General features: G+C 49.3%; 1 protein-coding gene across 2 annotated transcripts in view; it reads left to right on the forward strand.

Moving 5' to 3' along the window:
* The first annotated feature begins 9,928 nt into the window (after positions 1-9,928).
* Positions 9,929-20,337, forward strand: part of FOXK2 (forkhead box K2) — an 80,920-nt gene continuing 70,511 nt past the window's right edge. Inside the window, exon 1 of one of the 2 annotated variants that reach the window (XM_054459888.2) lies at positions 9,929-10,507. In XM_054459888.2, coding sequence (XP_054315863.2) covers positions 10,086-10,507 — 422 coding nt within the window. In that variant the 5' untranslated portion in view covers positions 9,929-10,085. The remainder of the gene's footprint in view (positions 10,508-20,337) is intronic. The other variant, XR_008495223.2, reaches the window with a different exon arrangement.

A 20,337-nucleotide genomic window follows, 5' to 3' on the forward strand; every position in this document is an offset into this window, starting at 1 on the left:
ATACAAAAATTAGCTGGGTATGGTGGTGTGCTCCTATAGTCCAGCTATTCAGGAAGCTGAGGTAGGAGGATCACTCGAGCCCAGGACGTGCAGGCTGCAGTGAGCCATGATTGCACCATTGCACTCCAGCCTGGATGACAGAGTGAGACTCTATCTAAAATAATAATAATAATGGGCCGGGCGCGGTGGCTCGCGCCTGTAATCCCAGCACTTTGGGAGGCCGAGGTGGGCGGATCATGAGGTCAGGAGATTGAGATCATTCTGGCTAACTGGGTGAAACCCCGTCTTTACTAAAAATACAAAAAAATTAGCTGGGTGTGGTGGCGCGCGCCTGTAGTCCCAGCTACTCAGGACGCTGAGGCAGGAGAATCACTTGAACCTAGGAGGCAGAGGTTGCAGTGAGCCCAGGTCGTGCCACTGTGCTCCAGCCTGGGCAACAGAGTGAGACTCTGTCTCAAAAAAAAAGTTTTTTTTTTTGCTTGAAGCATTCATTCAGTAGTCTTTAAAATAATTATTTTTATTTTATTTTTTATTTTTTGAGACAAGATCTTGCTCTGTGACCAGGCTGGAGTGTAGTGGTGAGATCTCAGCTCAGTGCAGCCTTCACTTCCCACATTCCAGCAATCCTCCCACCTCAGCCTCCCAAGTAGCTGGGACCACAGGCGCTGCCACCATGCCCAGCAATTTTTTTTTTTTAGTAGAGATGGCATTTTGCCATGCTACCCAGGCTGGTCTCAAACTCCTAAACTCAAGCAATCCACCCACCTTGGCCTCCCAAAGTACTGAGATTACAGGCATGGGGCGCCATATGGCCAATTATTATTATTTTTGAGATGGAGTCTCACTCTGTCACCCAGGCTGGAGTGCAGTGGCACGAACTGGGTTCACTGCAGCCTCCGCCTCTGAGGTTCAAGTGATTCTCCTGCCTGAGCCTCCCGAGTAGCTGGGATTACAGTGCCCGCCATCACACCCAGCTAATGTTTGTATTTTTAGTAGAGGTGGGGTTTCACCACGTTGGGCAGGCTGGTCTTGAACTCCTGACCTCAAATGACCCACCTGCCTTGGCCTCCCAAAGTGCTGGGATTACAGGTGTGAGCCACTGTGCCCAGCCTATTATTATTATTATTATTTGAGACAGTGTTGCTTTGTCACCCAGGCTAGAGTGCAGTGGTGTGATCACTGTTCACTGCAGTCTCCACCTCTCAGGCTCAAGTGATCCTCCTGCCTCAGCCTCCTGAGTAGCTGGGATTACAGGTGTTACCTGTAGTTGTCCAGGTTCTTGGTGTTTTGAACAAAGAATTGGACAAAACACACAGCAAAGCAAGGAAAGAATGAAGCAGACATTGATTGAAAATGAAAGTACACTCCACAGGGTGGGGGCGCCCAAGCAGCAGCTCAAGGGCCGTGGTTACAGAATCTTCTGGGGTCCAGTACCCCTTAGAGGTTCTCCATTGGCCACTTGGTGTACACTCCATGCAAATGAAGTAGCAGCCTGTGATCAGGTTGATCTGTTTCGGAAAGCAGCGCATCAGAAGGACTTTCAATTTTCCATCTGCCACGCAGAAAGCGGGGAAGGGTTTGCAAAGGGAGTAGCCTCCGGTCCTTTTGTTACTCAGGTGAGGGAAGTTGAGGTTTTCCTTTTGATTTAGTTCTAGAAAGTCAGCATGAATCAGCCTTAGGTTGCCTGCCTCCGTACCCTATTCTCCTGCCTCATAGGCACATGCCACCACACCTGGCTTTCTATTCTTTTAGAAATGGGATCTCACTATGTTGCCCAGGCTGGTCTCAAAGTCCTGGGCTCAAGCAATCCTCCCGCCTCGGCCTACCAAAGTGCCAAGATTATAGGCATGAGCCACTGTGCCTGGTCTAAATAAATTATTTAAAATGTCAGGCTGGGCGCGGTGGCTCACGCCTGTAATCCCAGCACTTTGGGAGGCCGAGACAGGTGGATCATGAGGTCAGGAGATCGAGACCTTCCTGGCTAACACGGTGAAACCCTGTCTCTACTAAAAATACAAAAATTAGCCGGGTGTGGTGGCGGGTGCCTGTAGTCCCAGCTACTCGGGAGGCTGAGGCAGGAGAATGGCATGAACCCGGGAGGTGGAGCTTGCAGTGAGCTGAGATCACACCACTGCACTCCAGCTTGGGCGACAGAGCGAGACTCCGTCTCAAAAAAAAAAAAAAATAATAAAAATAAATAAATAAATAATAAAATAAAATGTCTTTTGGCCAGTCACGGTGGCTCACACCTGTAATCCCAGCGCTTTGGGAGGCCAAGGTGGGCAGATCACAAGGTCAAGAGATCCAGACCATCCTGGCCAACATGGTGAAACCCCGTCTCTACTAAAAATACAAAAATTACCTAGGCACAGTGGCGTGCGCCTGCGGTCCCAGCTACTCGGGAGGCTGAGGCAGGAGAATTGCTTGAACTCGGGAGGCAGAGGTTGCAGTGAGCTGAGATCGCACCACTGCACTCCAGCCTGGGCAACAGAGTGAGACGCCATCTCAAAAACAACAATAACAACAACAAAACTCTTTTATAGTTACCCACATAGCCACTTTCCCAGGCGTTCTTTATTTCTTGGTGCAGAACTGGGATTCCACTGGAGATCATTTTCCTATGGTCTGAAGCATTTCTGATAGTTGGCTGGCCATGGTGGCTCATGCCTGTAATCTCAGCACTTTGGGAGGCTAAGGTGGGAGGATCACTCTAGGCCAGCTTGGGCAACATAGTGAGACTTCATCCCTATAAAAAATAAAAAATAGGCCGAGTGCGGTGGCTCACGTCTGTAATCCCAGCACTTTGGGAGGCCGAGGCGGGCGGATCACAAGGTCAGGAGATCGAGACCATCCTGGCTAACATGGTGAAACCCTGTCTCTACTAAAAATACAAAAAAAAATAAGCCGGGCGTGGTGGCGGGCGCCTGTAGTCCCAGCTACTTGGGAGGCTGAGGCAGGAGAATGGCATGAACCCAGGAGGCAGAGCTCGCAGTGAGCCGAGTGAGCCACTGCATTCCAGCCTGGGCAACAGAGCGAGACTCTTGTGTCAAAAAAAATAAAAAGTCTAGGTACGGTGGCTCATGCCTGTACTCCCAGCACTTTGGGAGGCCGAGGTGGGCAGATCACGGGGTCAGGAGTTTGAGACCAGCCTGACCAACACGGTGAAACCCTGTCTCTACTAAAAACACAAAAATTAACCGGACGTGGTGGCAGGTGCCTGTAATCCCAGCTACTCAGGAGGCTGAGGCAGGAGAATCGCTTGAACCTGGGGAGCAGAGGTTGCAGTGAGTCGAGATCATGCCATTGCACTCCAGCCTGGGTGACAAGAGCGAGACTCCGTCACAAAAAATAAATTAAAAAAAAAAAAAGGAATGAAATATGTAATAATTTCTGTTAGTATTTTTTTGAAGGCTGAGTCTTCTGGTGATAATTTTCAGCTTTTGTTGATCTGAAAATTTCTTTCATTACCGTTCCTTAGTTTTTTTCTTTTTTCTTTTTAATAGAGACGGGGTCTCACTATGTTGCCCAGGCTGGTCTCCAACTCCTGAGCTTAGGTGATCCTCCCACCTCAGCCTCCCAAACTGCTAGGATTACAGGAGTGAGCCACTGTACCTGGCCACCTTTCCTTAATTTTTATTTTTGTTGAGGCAGAGTTTTGCTCTTGTCACCCAGACTGGAGTGCAGTGGCATAATCTCTGCTCATTGCAACCTCCGCCTCCCAGGTTCAAGTGATTCTCCTGCCTCAGCCTCCCAAATAGCTGGGATTACAGGTGTGTGCCACCATGCCTGGCTAATTTTTGTATTTTTAGTAGAGACGGAGTTTCACCATGTTGGGCAAGCTGGTCTTGAACTCCTGACCTCAGGTGATCCACCCACCTCGGCCTCCCAAAGTGCTGGGATTAAAGGCCACTGGGCCTAGCCAATTTTTTTTTTTTTTTTTTTGAGACAGAGTCTTGCTCTGTCACCCAGGCTGGAGTGCAGTGGCACAATCTCAGCCCACTGCAAGCTCCGCCTCCTGGGTTCACACCATTCTCCTGCCTCAGCCTCCCAAGTAGCTGGGACTACAAGCACCCACCACCACGCTCGGCTAATTTTTTTATTTTTAGTAGAGATGGGGTTTCACTGTGTTAGCCAGGATGGTCTCTATCTCCTGACCTCCTGATCCACCCGCCTCGGCCTTCCAAAGTACTGGGATTACAGGTGTGACCACCGTGCCCGGCCGCGCCCAGCCAATTTTTGGAGGACATTTTTGTTAGATATTCAATTCTGATCTCAATGACTGCTTTACTCTTAGCATTTTACGGATGTCATTTCTTTGTTTTCTGGCTACCATGGTTTTCGATGAGAAGTCAGCTGTCATTCTTATTGATGCCTCCATGAATGCAATGTACCTTTTTTTTTTTTTCAGACGGAGTTTTGCTCTTTTTGCCCAGACTGGAGTGCAATGGCGTGATCTTGGCTCACCACAGCCTCTGCCTCCCAGGTTCAAGCGATTCTCCTGCCTCAGCCTCCCGAGTAGCTGGGATTACAGGTACCCGCCACCAGGCCCGGCTAATTTTGTATTTTTAGTAGAGACGGGGTTTTTCCATGTTGGTCAGGCTGGTCTTGAACTCCTGACCTCAGGTGATCCGCCCGCCTCAGCCTCCCAAAGTGCTGGGATTACAAACGTGAGCCACTGCGCCTGGCCAAATATAACGTACCTTTTAAAGTCTGCCTCTTTTTAGGACTTTTCTCGTTATCATTGGTTTTCAGCAGTTGGACTATGATATGCTTTTATGTATTTTTCTTTGACTGTATCTTTTTGGGAGTTTGCTGAGCTGTTTGGATCCGTGGGTTGGTATATTTTCACCAATTTATAAACTTCTTACATATTATCTCTTTAAATATTTCCTCTGCTCTATTTTCTTTCTCCCTATCTCTTGGCAGTCAAATTTTACATTTATTCAACCATTTGATCTTGTCCCACAGGTCTCTAATATTCATTTCTGTTTTCTTTTTTTCTCATTTTCCTTCTTTTTTTTTAATCTTAAAATTTTGATTCAGATTATTTCAACTGATGTAACTTTGAGTTGAAAAATCTTGTCTTCAGCTGTTTCCAGTTTGGTGTTTAGATAATTCAATAAATTCTCCATTTCATATATTTTAGCTTTTTCTTTATACTGGTGAACTTAACACTAGTAAAGTTTACACACCCCTAATCCTAAAGCCCTTACTCCTAAGGTGTTCCCTTTCTGGGGTCTCAACTGAGTGCCCAGGTTGGACCAAGATGCTTTACTTTTGCTGCCATGTCTCCCAGTCCTGAGGCCTCTGCAATCGCTTTTCAGCTCCCTTGTAACACCAGCAATCAAAAGAGGTTCAAAAATCAGAGTTAGGTTGTTGTAATAAAACTTCCTCTCATTCTATTTATTTCTATGTATACATTAATGAAATAACAGGGATAATATTTATATACACCTGCCTCATTATAGCAATAAGCACTTTTCATCAGTGGATACATGAGTGAATTGTCAGGGGGGAAAGCCCCAGACATGTTATTGAAAGCTATATCTCCAATGTAATTCAATTTTTTGGTCTTAATAAAAATTTACAGCCTGGGCACGGTGGCTCACCCCCGTTATCCCAGCACTTGAGGAGGCTGAGGCGGACGGATCGCCTGAGCTCAGGACTTCGAGACCAGCATAGGCAATATTGCAAAACCCTGTCTCTGAAAAAATTCAAAAATTAGCCGGGCGTAGTGGTGCACACCTGTAATCCCACCACCACGCCCGGTGTATTTTTAGTAGAGACAGGGTTTCTCTGTGTTGGTCAGGCTGGTCTCGAACTCCCAACCTCAGGTGATCCGCCCACCTCGGCCTCCCAAAGTGCTGGAATTATAGGCGTGAGCCACCTCACCGGGCCCTAATTTTTGTTTTTGTTTTTGTTTGAGACAGAGTCTTGCTCTGTTGCCCAGGCTGGAGTGCAGTGGTGAGATCTCAGCTCACTGCAAGCTCCGCCGCCCAGGTTCACGCCATTCTCCTGCCTCAGCCTCCCAAGTGGCTGGGACTACAGGCGCCCACCACCATGCCCGGCTAATTTTTTGTATTTTTAAAAGAGACGGAGTTTCACCGTGTTAGCCAGGATGGCCTCGATCTCCTGACCTCATGATCCGCCCTCCTTGGCCTCCCAAAGTGCTGGAATTACAGGCGTGAACCACTGTGCCTGGCCAATTTTTGTATTTTTAGTGGAGATGGGGTTTCACCATATTGGCCAGGATGGTCTCCATCTATTGACCTTGTGATCTGCCCACCTGGGCCTCCCACAGTGCTGGGATTACAGGTGTGAGCCACCGTGCCTGGCCTGCCCATCTTTTTTTGTTGTTCTTTTCTTCTTTTCTTTTTTTTTGAGACAAAGTCTCACTCTGTCACCCAGGCTGGAGTGCGGTGGCACGATCTCGGCTCACAACAACCACCGCCTCCTAGGTTAAAGCAATTCTCCTGCCTCGGCCTCCTGAGTAGCTGGGATTACAAGCATGCGCCACCACACCCAGCTAAAATTTTTTGTATTTTTAGTAGAGACAGGGTTTCACCATGTTGGCCAGGCTGGTCTTGAACTCCTGACCTTTAGTGATCCGCCTGCCTTGGCCTCCCAAAGTGCTGGGATTACATGTGTGAGCCACCACACCCGGCCTGTGTTTTTTTTTTGTTGTTGTTAAATGATACGCTTCCTATTTATCATTTCCATAGTTATCTCAATGTCCCCTAAAATCCCTCTCATATGGCCGGGCGCGGTGGCTCACACCTGTAATCCCCGCACTTTGGGAGGCCGAGGCAGGCGGATCACTGGAGGTCAGGAGTTCGAGGCCAGCCTGGCCAATATGGTGAAAACCCGTCTCTACTAAAAATATAAAAATTAGCTGGGTGTGGTGGCACACGCCTGTAATCCCAGCTACTCGGGAGGCTGAGGCAGGAGAATCGCTTGAACCCAGGAGGCGGAGGTTACAGTGAGCAGAGATTGGGCCACTGCACTCCAGCCTGGGCAACAGGGTGAGACTGCCTCAAAAAAAAGAAAAAAAAAAAAGGAAAAAAAAAAAAAATCCCTCTAATATATAAGTGAATATTTAATGAAGCAATTTTTTTTTCTGTCTAGGAAATCCTGCCAGAACACTTTGCACCTGTAGGAAGTTGTACTATAATTACAAACACATATATGGCAATTTAAGACAGGTAAATGTAGGCCGGGCATGGTGGCTCACGCTTGTAATCCCAGCACTTTGTGAGGCCCAGGCGAGCAGATCACGAGGTCAATAGATTGAGACAATCCTGGCCAACATGGTGAAACCTCGTCTACTAAAAATACAAAATTAGCCAGGCGTGGTGGTGAGCGCCTGTAATCCCAACTACTTGGGAGGCTGAGGCAGGAGAATCACTTGAACCCGGGAGGTGGAGGTTGCCGTGTGCCGAGGTTGCGCCATTGCACTCCAGCCTGGGCAACAAGGGCAAAACTCCACTCAAAAAAAAAAAAAAAAAGACATGTAAATGTTACATTCAGAGGGACAAATTAATTTCCATTTCTTTTAGAAAAAGTTTTTACACACTGAATGAGTAAAAATGCATGAACTGACCCTAATGTCTCCTACCTGGGGCTCCCACTTGGTGGTTCCTGTTCAGGATCTCCACTTTATCCTGCTCCGTTTAAGTCCAGTCTCAAGTCTTTCTACTCACACTAAACTCCTTTTGTACCTACATTATGATGATTATTATTATTTTCAAGACAGAGTCTGGCTTTGTCACCCAGGCTGGAATGCAGTGGTGCAATCTCCGCTTGCTTACTGCAACTTCTGTCTCCCGCGTTTAAGCGATTCTCCTGCCTCAGCCTCTCAAGTAGCTGGGATTATAGGCACGCGCCACCACACCCAGCTAATATTTGTATTTTTAGTAGATATGTGGATTCACCATGTTGGCCAGGCTGGTCTCGAACTTCTAACCTCAAGTGATCCGACCACCTCGGCCTCCCAAAGTGTTGGGATTCAGGCATGAGCCACCGTGCCAGGCCTCTGTACCTACATTGTATCATTTGTCTCTTCTAATTGTTCTTTGCTATTTAACAAGCAGCAAATAGAGGAACCCTGGGGTGTTTGCTATAACCTGTATATATAGGCTATAACAGGATCTCCTCACACACCCTGCAGGAACCACCATGCTGAAAGAAGTAAGACAATTCAGGGGGCAGTCCCTCCCCAGCAGAGACTAAATTGGTAACATTTGTTGCTATTTCAGTTTTGAGAAGCTGTACGCTTGGAGCCTAAGCCATGGTTTCTAGGGCTGACACTGACTTCCCACGGAATTCTTCCTCTTTAAGAGGTTGTAGACTTTTCAGGATCCTGAACCTTGAACGTCTCCACAACTGGTTAAGTACCCGTGAGATACATTTACAGGATTTTTTCTTTCTTTTCCCTATTTTTTTTTTTTTTTTTTGAGACGGAGTCTCCTCTGTCACCCAGGCTGGAGTGCAGTGGCGTGATGTCTGCTCACCACAACCTCCGCCTCCCGGGTTCAAGCGATTCTCCTGCCTCAGCCTCCCAAGTAGGTGGGACTGCAGGCATGCCCCACCATGCCTGGCTAATTTTTGTATTTTTAGTAGAGACGGGCTTTTACTATGTTGGTCAGGATGGTCTTGAACTCCTGACCTTGTGATCCACCCGCCTCGGCTTCCCAAAGCGCTGGGATTACAGGTATGAGCCACCGCGCCCGGCCACAGGATTTTGTCTTTTTAATGGAAGGAGTTTCATTGATTAGTAAACATCTTGATTTAGATGAGATCTTGTAATTTTTTAAACGGTGGCGAAATTCTGTTTTAAAAACTTAGTATCAGATTGGTTAAGATATTAACTATTCGTTCATGAGAGTTCATATATATATATATATATATATATAGTTCATATATATACATATGAGACGTAGTTTCACTCTTGTTGCCCAGACTGAAGTGCAGTGACGTGATCTCGGCTCACTGCAACCTCCACCTCCCAGGTTGAAGCAATTCTCCTGCCTCCGCCTCCCAGGTTTAAGCAATTCTCCTGCCTCAGCCTCCTGAGTAGCTAGGACTGCAGGTGTGCACCACCACGCCCGGCTGTTTTTTATTTTTTATTTTTTATTTTTAGTAGAGCTGGGATTTCACCATGTTGGGCTAGGCTGGTCTCGAATTCCTGACCTCAGGTGATCCGCTCGCCTCGGCCTCCCAAAGCGCTGGGATTACAGGCGTGAGCCACCGCGCCTGGCCTCGTGTATATTTTTAAACTGTGTGCTGACGACAGTTAAGTAAATGTGATTCAGAACTTCTGCGTATTTTGCAGGACAGTTTTGACACACTGACATGACCCGCTAGCCAGGAATGATAACGACATCCAGTCCTGGAGCTGCTGGTTAAAAACGAACGTGTCACCGGGTCCCCTGGGTCTGAGGCCACGCGGCCTGCGGCCCCTCCGCGATGTTCCCGCACCTTGCGGGGAAAAGGCCGCTTGGCGGCCGGGCCTGGGCGCACGGGCGGCCGCCTATCCGCACCCAGGCGTTCACGCCGGGTTGGGGGCCGCCGCGTGCCTGGCGCCCGCTGTGACCTTGGGCCTGGTCCCGCCCGCCGCGTCTAAGGCACTGCCAGGCCGGGCTCAGACCCCCGAGCTCCCGCGCCCGCGCCGACCCCGCGCCAGCCCCGCGCCAGCCCCGATCCCGCGCGGGCTCCCGGTCGTCCGCCCCGGGTTTTCCGCGGCGCCCGGAGTCGGGACTGCGTCGGGCGTCGCCGCCTGACGTGCCGGCAGCTTGGTGCGACGTGTCTTGCCATTGGCCTGCCTCGGTAGCCCCACTGCCGTACGCCGCCCCCATTGGCCGGCGTAGCCGTCCGTCAGCTAGGGGCGGGCCCGGCGTGCCGGCTCGGTGGCGCGGCCGCGCGTGCTCCCGCCCCTCGCCGCCGCTCTCTCGCTCGCCGGCCGGCGGCCTCGGCTCGGCCCCCTCCCTCAGCTCCGGTGCGCGGCGGCCGACGATCCGCGCGGCCTGGGCCTCGGCCCGCGCCACCGGCGCCCGCGCGGAGCGGCCCGGGGGCCCTCACGCAGGCCCATGGCGGCGGCCGCGGCGGCGCTCTCGGGCGCGGGCACGCCACCCGCGGGCGGCGGGGCCGGGGGCGGCGGGGCCGGGGGCGGCGGGTCCCCGCCGGGCGGCTGGGCCGTGGCGCGCCTGGAGGGCCGCGAGTTCGAGTATCTGATGAAGAAGCGCTCGGTGACCATCGGCCGCAACTCGTCGCAGGGCTCGGTGGACGTGAGCATGGGCCACTCGAGCTTCATCTCCCGGCGCCACCTCGAGATCTTCACGCCCCCGGGCGGCGGCGGCGGCCATGGCGGGGCCGCTCCGGAGCTGCCGCCCGCGCAGCCCAGGCCCGACGCCGGCGGCGATTTCTACCTGCGCTGCCTGGGCAAGAACGGCGTATTCGTGGACGGCGTGTTCCAGAGGCGCGGGGCGCCGCCGCTGCAGCTGCCGCGCGTGTGAGTGGCCTCGGGGCGGGGCGGGCGGGATCTGCGGCCTGCAGCGCCCGGCAGGACGGGACGGGACCCGCGCCCAGGCCCGGGACCACCCACGAGCGGGGGCCCGACTCCGTCCCGCGGCCGGGACCACCAGTGGGACCCAGGCCCCGGCTGGATCCCAACCCTCGACGGTCCCTGGCCCCGACCCCCGTCCTCCCGGTCCCCCTCCTGGCAGGTGCAGCCCCCCGTCTTTCCCCCTTCCTGGAGCCGGGGCTGCGGGCGGCTGCGCGCGCGGGTCAAGGTTTCTGGGTTCTGTGCGTGTGGGGAATTCGCGCGTGCTGTCCCTAACCCGCAGCGAGGTCGCGCTGAACAGAAATGTTAAAACGGTGTGCGGTGGGAGGAACTGCCGCGAACTGAAATCTGTGTCTCTTAACCGATGAAGGGTTGTCTGTTGTCTTTTTTTGTTGTTGTTGTTCACTCGTTTTCAGTAGTGAGCTGTTTCAAGAGTGCCGTGTTTTAAGCAGGAAGGACTCCTTTTTCCCTGCCGTGTTTTCAGTAGCCCAAATTGGAAGACGCTTCAAGCATGATGGATTTTCAATCTGTGCTCTCAACCTTAAAATTTAGGGAAAACTAGATGCTTTTCACATAACTTCTACAAAAAGACAGTTGATTAGGAATTATTATAAGGTCATGTAAAGTGTTAAGTCAGCCTCATAGGGAACTGTCTATCCTGCTACAAAACAATTTAGCTTGGTCCTGTGGTTTTATGAAGTTATCATTTACTCTGCTTGAAACACAAACTTGCTGTCTAGGAAATGCTAATTATTCCTCAGGGGCTCGCTTCTAGATCATTGCAAGTACAGCCTTTGTCCACACAAACTGGAATTTTTTTGTTTTTTGAGACGGAGTCTCACTCTGTCGCTCAGGCCGGAGTGCAGTGGCGCGATCTCGGCTCACTGCAATCTCCGCCCTCTGAGTTCAAGCGGTTCTCCTGCCTCAGCCTCCCGAGTAGCTGGGATTACAGGCGCCTGCCACCGCGCCCGGCTAATTTTTTGTATTTTTAGTAGAGACGGGGTTTCACCATCTTGGCCAGGCTGGTATGGAACTCCTGACCTCGTGATCCACCCGCCTCGGCCTCCCAAAGTGCTGGGATTACAGGCGTGAGCCACCGCGCCTGGCCTACAAATTGGAATTTTTAACGCTTTCAGTTGTTGGAGATGCTGGTAAGAGCTGTTGCTTTTCTTCTTGACTTGCGTGTTGTGTGTGTGCGCATGCGCTGTTGTGTTTCTTAGCATGGAAAGGTGCACCAGCATATTCCTTAAACTTTGGTAGTAGCATTTTAAAGAATGTTATTTTCAGGCCGGGCACGGTGGCTCACGCCTGTAATCCCAGCACTTTGGGAGGCCGAGGCGGGCGGATCACGAGGTCAGGAGGTTGAGACCATTCTGGCTAACACGGTGAAACCCCGTCTCTACTAAAAATACAAAAAAAAAAAAAAAAAAAAAATAGCCCGGCGTGGTGGCAGGCGCCTGTAGTCCCAGCTACTCGGGAGGCTGAGGCAGGAGAATGTGAACCCTGGAGGTGGAGCTTGCAGCCAGCCGAGATCGCACCACTGCACTCCAGCCTGGGGGACAGAGGAAGACTCCGTCTCAAAAAAAAAAAAAAAAAAGAAATTTTCAAGTGAAAATGCTATTTATGTGTGTTTATACTGTAGACGGTATGAAATCAATGGTAGGGTCCTAATGGCTACGCTTTAATCTGACATTTTTTTTTTTTTACAAAATACTGTGTCACAACAAAGGAAGTTATGCGTCTACTGTGGGGATCTTCAGTTTTTGTTTGTTTTTGATTTTGAGACACGGTGTCTGTTACCTAGCCTGGAGTGTACTGGTATGATGACAGCTCACTGCAGCCTCAAACTCCCGGGCACAAGCGATCCTCCTGCCCCAGTGCTCAGGATTTTGAAGTTGCTGTGAGCTATGATTGCACCACTGCATTCCAGGCTGGGATTACAGGTGTGAGCTATGATCTCACCACTCCCAGACACCTGGCCAAGATTTTGAGTTTTTTGGATTTTTTTTTTTTTTTTTTTTCCCCGGAGACGGAGTCTTGCTCTGTCCCCCAGGCTGGAGTGCAGTGGCGCAATCTCGGCTCACTGTAAGCTATGCCTCCAGGGTTCACACCATTCTCCTGCCTCAGCCTCCCGAGTAGCTGGGACTACAGGCGCCTGCCACTACCACTAGCTAATTTTTTTTTGTATTTTTAGTAAAGACGGGGTTTCAGCATGCTAGCCAGGATGGTCTCCATCTCCTGACCTCATGATCTGCCCGCCTCGGCCTCCCAAAGTGCTGGGATTACAGGCGTGAGCCACCGCGCCTGGCCCGATTTTGAGTTTTTAAAGAAAATTCTCCTCACCATTCAGCCAGAACCATTTGTATTGAATTGAATTCTGCACATGCTAACATGATAAACATGGAGATAAGTTGACCTTTCAGTGAGAGCCAGAATTCAGACCTTGTTTTTGTGAGACGGAGTCTTGCTCTGTTGCCAGGCTGGAGTACAATGGCGCGATCTTGGCTTGCTGCAACCTCCGCCTCCCGAGTAGCTGGGATTACAGGCACATGCCACCACACCCAGCTAATTTTTGTATTTTTAGTAGAGACGGGGTTTTACCGTGTTGGCCAGGATGGTCTTGATCTCCTGACCTCGTGATCCACCTGCCTCGGCCTTCCAAAGTGCGGGGATTACAGCTGTGAGCCACCATGCCTGGCCAAATTCGGACCTTTTGAACAGTAGGAATGAGTCTTGCAGTAGAGATGAGTAAGAAGGGCAGTGAGATGGAGGCTGGGCCTCCCACTTGTGCTCAGGGAAGAGTCTTGTGGCCACCGAGGCGAACATGTATCCTGGACTTCTCCTGGGCCTGGGAACCTCTCCCGGTACTGAGCACACAAGGGGATGAGGGGCTTTTCTCACAGAGGGGAGTTCAGCATTTGTACAGTGTGGATTAAGTTATTAACCTAGAGGATATTTCAGCACTTCCTTTTTTGTAAGGGATCATTTCCAAATTTGTGGTGTAGGGCAGTGACACAGGTTAATGGAATAAATCATAAGGAATTGGTACCAGTGAAATGCAGATAAATTGTTTAAAATCTTTTTTTTTTTTTTAAGACAGTTTTTCGCTCTTGTTGCCCAGGCTGGAGTGCAATGGTATGATCTCGGCTCACTGCAACCTCCGCCTCCTGGGCTCCAGCGAGTCTCCTGCTTCAGCCTCCTGAGTACCTGGGATTACAGGTGTGCACTACACCACCACACCCAGTTAATTTTGTATTTTTAGTAGAGACAGGGTTAATCCATGTTGGTCAGGCTGGGCTTGAACTCCTGACCTCAGGTGATCTGCTCGCCTCTGCCTCCCAAAGTGCTGGGATTACAGATGTGAGCCACCACACCTGGCCCTAAAATCTTTTTTTCTGAATTTAAACTCAGTGTTCAGGTTGATGATACAAGTTCTTTTTAAGTTTAAAAATAAAATTAAATGTATAAGCTTAAAAGCACACGTAACTTAGCGTAATTATGTAAAGGCCAAAGTATTATTACCAGTCTCACTCTGTTGCCCAGGCTGGAGTGCAGTGGCGTGATCTTGGCTCACTGCAACCTTGGCCTCTTGGATTCAAGCCATTCTCCTGCCTCAGCCTCCCGAGTAACTGGGATTACAGGAGCCCACCACCGTGCCTGGCTTTGTGTTTTTTGTAGCAACAGGATTTCACCGTGTTGGCCAGGCTGGTCTCAAACTCCTGAGCTCAGGTGATCCATCCCTCCTCCGCCTCCCAAAGTGCTGGGATTGCAGGCGTGAGCCACTGCGCCCATCCTAAGGCTGAAATATTATTAATGCTGATTTCAGATTTGTCTATTAAATTCAACATCACTGTAGAGTTAGAAAATAATGTAACAACGCGTCGTTGGTCTCTTATTTGAACCACAATGATTTTATTCCAATTCCAACTTCAAAATGAATTTGTGTTTTGAATTTATATAAAAAATTATCAGAAAATTTGCAAGAGTACATAAGTAGTTTAGGTTTAAAATTTGGCTCATTTCATTGAAATACTAAATAATGTATTAATGTGGGGGAAGAGAGAAAGATGAGGACTATGATCCTGTTCTTGTCTGCTGTATTTTAATAATTTGACTAAGATGTGGATCCAAGTACTGTTTCCACAGTGGCTGGGGAGCCTCGAGCCCGGTGTGGTTGGGTGGGGGCTCAGTGTGTACAAGATTGTCAGAGTGTGTGGTTTTCCGGAAAACAAATGGCTTCTTCAAGTCCTTGATTTTTGGATACACAGGACGCAGGGCTGTGTGTAAAGAAAGGCAGCGTTTTCCTCTCTCAGAGCCTTTGACTGACTGGAGGCACAGGTGTTCCTGGGAGACTGGAGGGTGGGCTCCATGGGGGTGTCTGGGCCCCACCTGGCAGGGCTCTTGGCGGTGAGCCGGTGGAGGTTGCCTCCCACGTGTGGCTGGCCCTGTAGCCTGGCTCTGGAGAACCTGCAATTCAGGCTGGAAGAGACTTTGGAGCAGCTGGAGCGTGAGGTCTGCCTGGGTCTGGTGGGGAGTGTTTTTACTTTGCCAGTGATAGACTGAAATGCCCTCTTTGAGGACAAGGTGACTTTTTTTTTTTTTTTATCAGTCTTGCTCTGTCACCTAGGCTGGGGTGCAGTGGCACGATCTCGGCTCACTGCAACCTCCGCCTCCTGGGTTCAAGTGATTATCCTGGCTCAGCCTCCCGAGTAGCTGGGATTATAGATGCCCGCCACTACCCCAGCTAATTTTTGTATTTGTATTTTATTTATTTATTTATCTATTTTTTGAGACGGAATCTCGCTTTGTTGCCCAGGCGGGAGTGCAGTGGCGCAATCTTGGCTCACTGCAGCCTCCGCCTCTTGGATTCAAGCAATTCTTGTGTCTCAGCCTCCCAAGTAGCTGAGACTACAGGTACGTGCCACCACGCCCGGCTAATTTTTTTTGTATTTTTAGTAGAGACGGGGTTTCACCATGTTGGCCAGGCTGGTCAGAACTCCTGACCTCAGGTCATCTGCCCGCCTCGGCCTCCCAAAGTGCTGGGATTACAGGTGTGAGCTACTGCGCCCGGTCGAGGACAAGGTTCTTATTTGTCCAAGGGCCTGGTCTGGAGCCTATGATTAGTAAAGTGTTTTTTAGGAAGATCAATTGGACAGGACAGTTTGGGTTTGTTGTTGCTATTTTTGTTGCCATGGTAACAAACTAAGTATAATTTATGAATAAAAATAGGCAACTCTTTAACAGTTGTTTATACTTTGAAAATGTCAAATGAATTTGACACATTCTGATCAGTAAGATCCCAGAATATTAAGATCCCAGAATATCTAATAGTCAAATATAAATAGAACAAGTTGAATTTACTATTGCCTACAGCTATTTAACGTGCTAAACTAAAACTCTGTTTATTTAGAAAAGTGACCCCTGTCCTATGCCAAATAAACTCTATCAGTTCTACCTAGTGGTAGTTCCACACTTTCTTTCTTATGTGGCATGAATTCCACACTTTCTTTCTTACGTGGCATGAATCCCACACTTTCTTTTTTACGTGGCATGAATCCCACACTTTCTTTCTTATGTGGCATGAATCCCGCACTTTCTTTCTTATGTGGCATGAATCCCGCACTTTCTTTCTTATGTGGCATGAATCCCGCACTTACTTTCTTACGTGGCATGAATCCCGCACTTTCTTATGTGGCATGAATCCCGCACTTTCTTTCTTACGTGGCATGAATCCCGCACTTTCTTTCTTATGTGGCATGAATCCCGCACTTTCTTTCTTATGTGGCATAAATTCCACACTTTCTTATGTGGCATGAATCCCATACTTTTTCTTTCTTACGTGGCATGAATCCCACACTTTATGTGGCATGAATTCCACACTTTCTTATGTGGCAGATGGTGTTTGGTAATGTCACATTTGAAGACTTGCTCATTAAATCAGAGACGGTATCTTCCAAGGTGAAGACTGGAGAGAGGTGAGCCGACAGTCAGTGGCTTCTGGAGCTTTCCAGGTGGAGACTCCAATAAATGAATTGAGGGAACTCACAGTGATTCTGTCCTACTCAGAATGTGGATGGGCAGAACTGAGCTTCCCAGAGAATCCCAGTACCAGAAAGAAGAAGTAAGAAGGAGGGCGTCCTGGGAAGGAGATGGCCAAGGGACATGGCTTGGCAATCAGGAAGTCTTGGGCAGCCTTTGAGAGGGCTGTTGTCTCCAGGATAAGGAAGGAGGCTGGACATAGGGCTGGAGAGTGAGGAGGGAGTGGAGGCAGAAGGAGTGCATGTAAAGTGGGGGCCTTGCAAGGAGAGCAGAGTTGAGATTAGGGTTAGGAAGAGTGGAAACCTCATCACTAAGGTGAAGTGGCTGAAGGAACCACCAAGAAATTGGAGTTGAGGCCGGGCGCGGTGGCTCCCGCCTGTGATCCCAGCACTTTGGGAGGCCGAGGCGGGCGGACAATGAGGTCGGGAGATTGAGACCATCCTGGTTAACACGGTGAAACCTCATCTCTACTAAAAATACAATAAATTAAAAAATTAGCCAGGTGTGGTGGCGGGTGCCTGTAGTCCCAGCTACTCGGGAGGCTGAGGCAGGAGAATGGCGGGAACCCGGGAGGTGGAGCTTGCAGTGAGCCGAGATCGCGCCACTGCACTCCAGCCTGGGCGACAGAGCGAGACTCCGTCTCAAACAAAAAAAAAAAAAAAAAAAAAGAAAGAAAGAAAGAAATGGATTTGAGGCCTGGTCAGCTCTTTGGCAGAGTAGACAGCAGACGATGTGTGAAGGAGGACAGCTCCCAGTGGGAAAGAAAACGAGATTGTCTTGTTTGAAGAGCTGAGCAGAGCAGGTCGGAACAGAGCTACTAGGAAAGTCTGGTGTGTTTCCGTATTGAAGGGCTGCAAGGGTGGCTGAAATGCCTTCGTTTTGCGACCTGACACTCCTGACAAGCTTGTAAGTGGAGCTGAGCCTGGGACACAGGAGTTGGCATGTGTTGGCATAAATAAAGGGAGGTTCATAGCAGAGGGCAAATGCCGCTTTGCACTTTGGAAAGTGTTCAGTGTACAAATCAGTTGCCTTTAATAACTACTGTGTATTTAAGCTCCTCCTCCCGCGTTCAAGCGATTCTCCTGCCTCAGCCTCCCGAGGATCTGGGATTACAGGCGTGCACCACTATGCCAGCTAATTTTTGTATTTTTAGTAGAGATAGCTTTTAAAGAAATTTTGGCTGGGCCCGGTGGCTCTTGCCTGTAATCCCAGCACTTTGGGAAGCCAAGACAGGTGGATCTCCTGAGGTCAGGAGTTCGAGATCAGCCTGGCCAACATGGTGAAACTCCGACTCTACTAAAAATATAAAAATTAACTGGACGTGGTGGCGGGTGCCTGTAATCCCAGCAACTCAGGAGGCTGGGGCAGGATAATCACTTGAACCCATAGGGTGAAGGTTGTGGTGAGCCGAGATGGCGCCACTGTATTCCAGCTTGGGTGACATAGCAAGACTGTGTCTCAAAACCCAAAATATTCATTTGGCAAATTGAGATACATTGTTATCACTGATTTGTAGGCACAGAACACAGTGCAGCTATTTTAGCATAATTGTTACTTTAAGTTAAAAACCCAGTAACCAACTTACTTCTGTCTCACCTAGTGTTTAGTACTTCTTCCAGTGGTAAAACTCTGTGTTCCTTTTATTTTATTATTTAGAGTCTCACTCTGTTACCCAGGCTGGAGTACAGTGGCGCCATCATAGCTCACTGCAGCCTTGAGCTCCTGGACTCAAGCGATCCTCCCACCTCAGTCTCCCGTGTAGCTGAGAGTACAGGCCTGCATGGCCATTCAGGGCTAATTTATTTTTTCTGGACCTGGGGTCTCGCTGTGTTGCCCAGGCTGGTCGCAAATTCCTGTCCTCAAGCGGTCCCCCCACCTCAGTCTGCCAAAGTGCTGGGATTGCAGGCGTGAGCCATCCCACCTGGCTTATACATGTTTTCAAGTGCTGATCATTTATTAATAGTGAGGTGATTGTAGTCAGGCGTGGCTCCCCCATTTACTGGCAGGTCCCATTTAGACCTGCGGTTACAGAAGTACAGCACAGCTCCATGCATGATTGGTGGAAATATTCCAGGAGATGAGGCTGTTATAGTAACAGCAGATTTTTCCATTGTGAAAATGTAACTATTCTTGCTTTGTTGAAGAGAAAGGTTTTTTTGGAAAATGAAGAAAAGAGGGTTTCTAAATTAAGGAAGCTTTTAATGAAAGCAGTTGGCATTTGGGTAGTCTTATCTGTTTAACATTTTTGTGGGGCTCTTGTTTTCTTTTATGTTTGGTTTTTGGAGCAATTTATAATATCTTGAATAATGACAGTCATAGTAAATCAACCTCCACACTTTTTCATGAGGAATTCTTGAATTTGCTGCTAAAATGCAGTACAGGAGGGCATGTTTAAGGCACACATTACCATCTCTACAATGTGAAGCGGGCTTTGAGCACGGAACAAGGTGTTACAGCTGCACCTAGGAAGTGGTGGCAGGGAGACCAGGAAGTACCTCGTGCCAGAGCCACAGCCCCTGCGGCCCTGCTTTCCTCATGCACACCAGTTTAGAGGGCACGTTGGGCTTCAAACATCTCTGCTGATTTGTTAGGAACAGAGAAAGTGCTCTGCTGAGAATTCCATAGATTTCTAGACAGTATTTGGTTTTTGCTGCAGTTTGTCATTTGAGATGGAATGCTTGTGTTCTTTGTCCTGTGAAGGGCATTGGAGCACGACACCAGGGTGAGTCTGCCTCCTTCCCCTCCCTGGGATGTATGACAGTGTCTGGAGACACATTTGATTGGCATAGACTGGGAGGACTGGTGCTACTGGCATCTAGTGGACAGAGGCCAGGGATGCCGCTAAAAAATCTTACAATGCACAGGACACAGGAGGGGAGAGCCGCCTGTTGCATAGCAACCTATCAGTTGATAATATAATAAAAGTTGATTATGACTCTTGGTCCTACTGGTGGTAAGTTTTGATAATTTTTTTTACAGATGATTCCTGCTTAAAACCTTTATGCTACCAAAGCATCTGTTCAAATTATACTTGAAAGCGCCTTTTTTTTTTTTTTTGAAACAGGGTCTTGCTCTGTTGCCCAGGCTGAAGTGCAGTGGTGTGATCTCGGCTCATTGCAGTGTCCACCTCCCGGGTTCAAGCGATTCTCCTGCCTCAGCCTCCTGAGTAGCTGGAATTACAGGCACGTGCCACCACGCCGGCTAATTTTTTGTTTGTTTGTTTTTGAAGATGGAGTCCTGCTCTGTCATCCAGGCTGGAATGCAGTGGCACGATCTCGGCTCACTGCAACGTCCGCCTCCCAGGTTCAAGTGATTCTCCTGCCTTAGCCTCCTGAGTACCTGGGATTACAGGCGCGTGCCACCACGCCCGGCTAATTTTTGTATTTTTAGTAGACAGGGTTTCACCATGTTGGCCAGGCTGATCTCGAACTTCTGACCTCAGGTGATCCGCTCGCCTCGGCCTCCCAAAGTGCTGGGATTACAGGCGTGAGCCATGGCGCCCCACCTGAAAGTGCCTTTTCTAAAACAGAGCCTGGGGGTTGAGACTCGTTGCAGAGTCACTAGATAACTCCTCCCTTTGCAGCTTTGAAAGGACACTCTCGGAATGCAGTTCTGTCTTGCTATCCCTTGTTGTAAGAAGATCCAACTAGGTCCCTTAAGGCAGTAGTAGCCTAACATTGTTAACGTTTGTAATGTATTCTTTTAGTCGTATTTATTGACTTAATTAGGCTGATACAAAT

This window comes from Pongo pygmaeus, chromosome 19 (genome assembly GCF_028885625.2).
Source record: "Pongo pygmaeus isolate AG05252 chromosome 19, NHGRI_mPonPyg2-v2.0_pri, whole genome shotgun sequence".
NCBI lineage: Eukaryota > Metazoa > Chordata > Mammalia > Primates > Hominidae > Pongo > Pongo pygmaeus.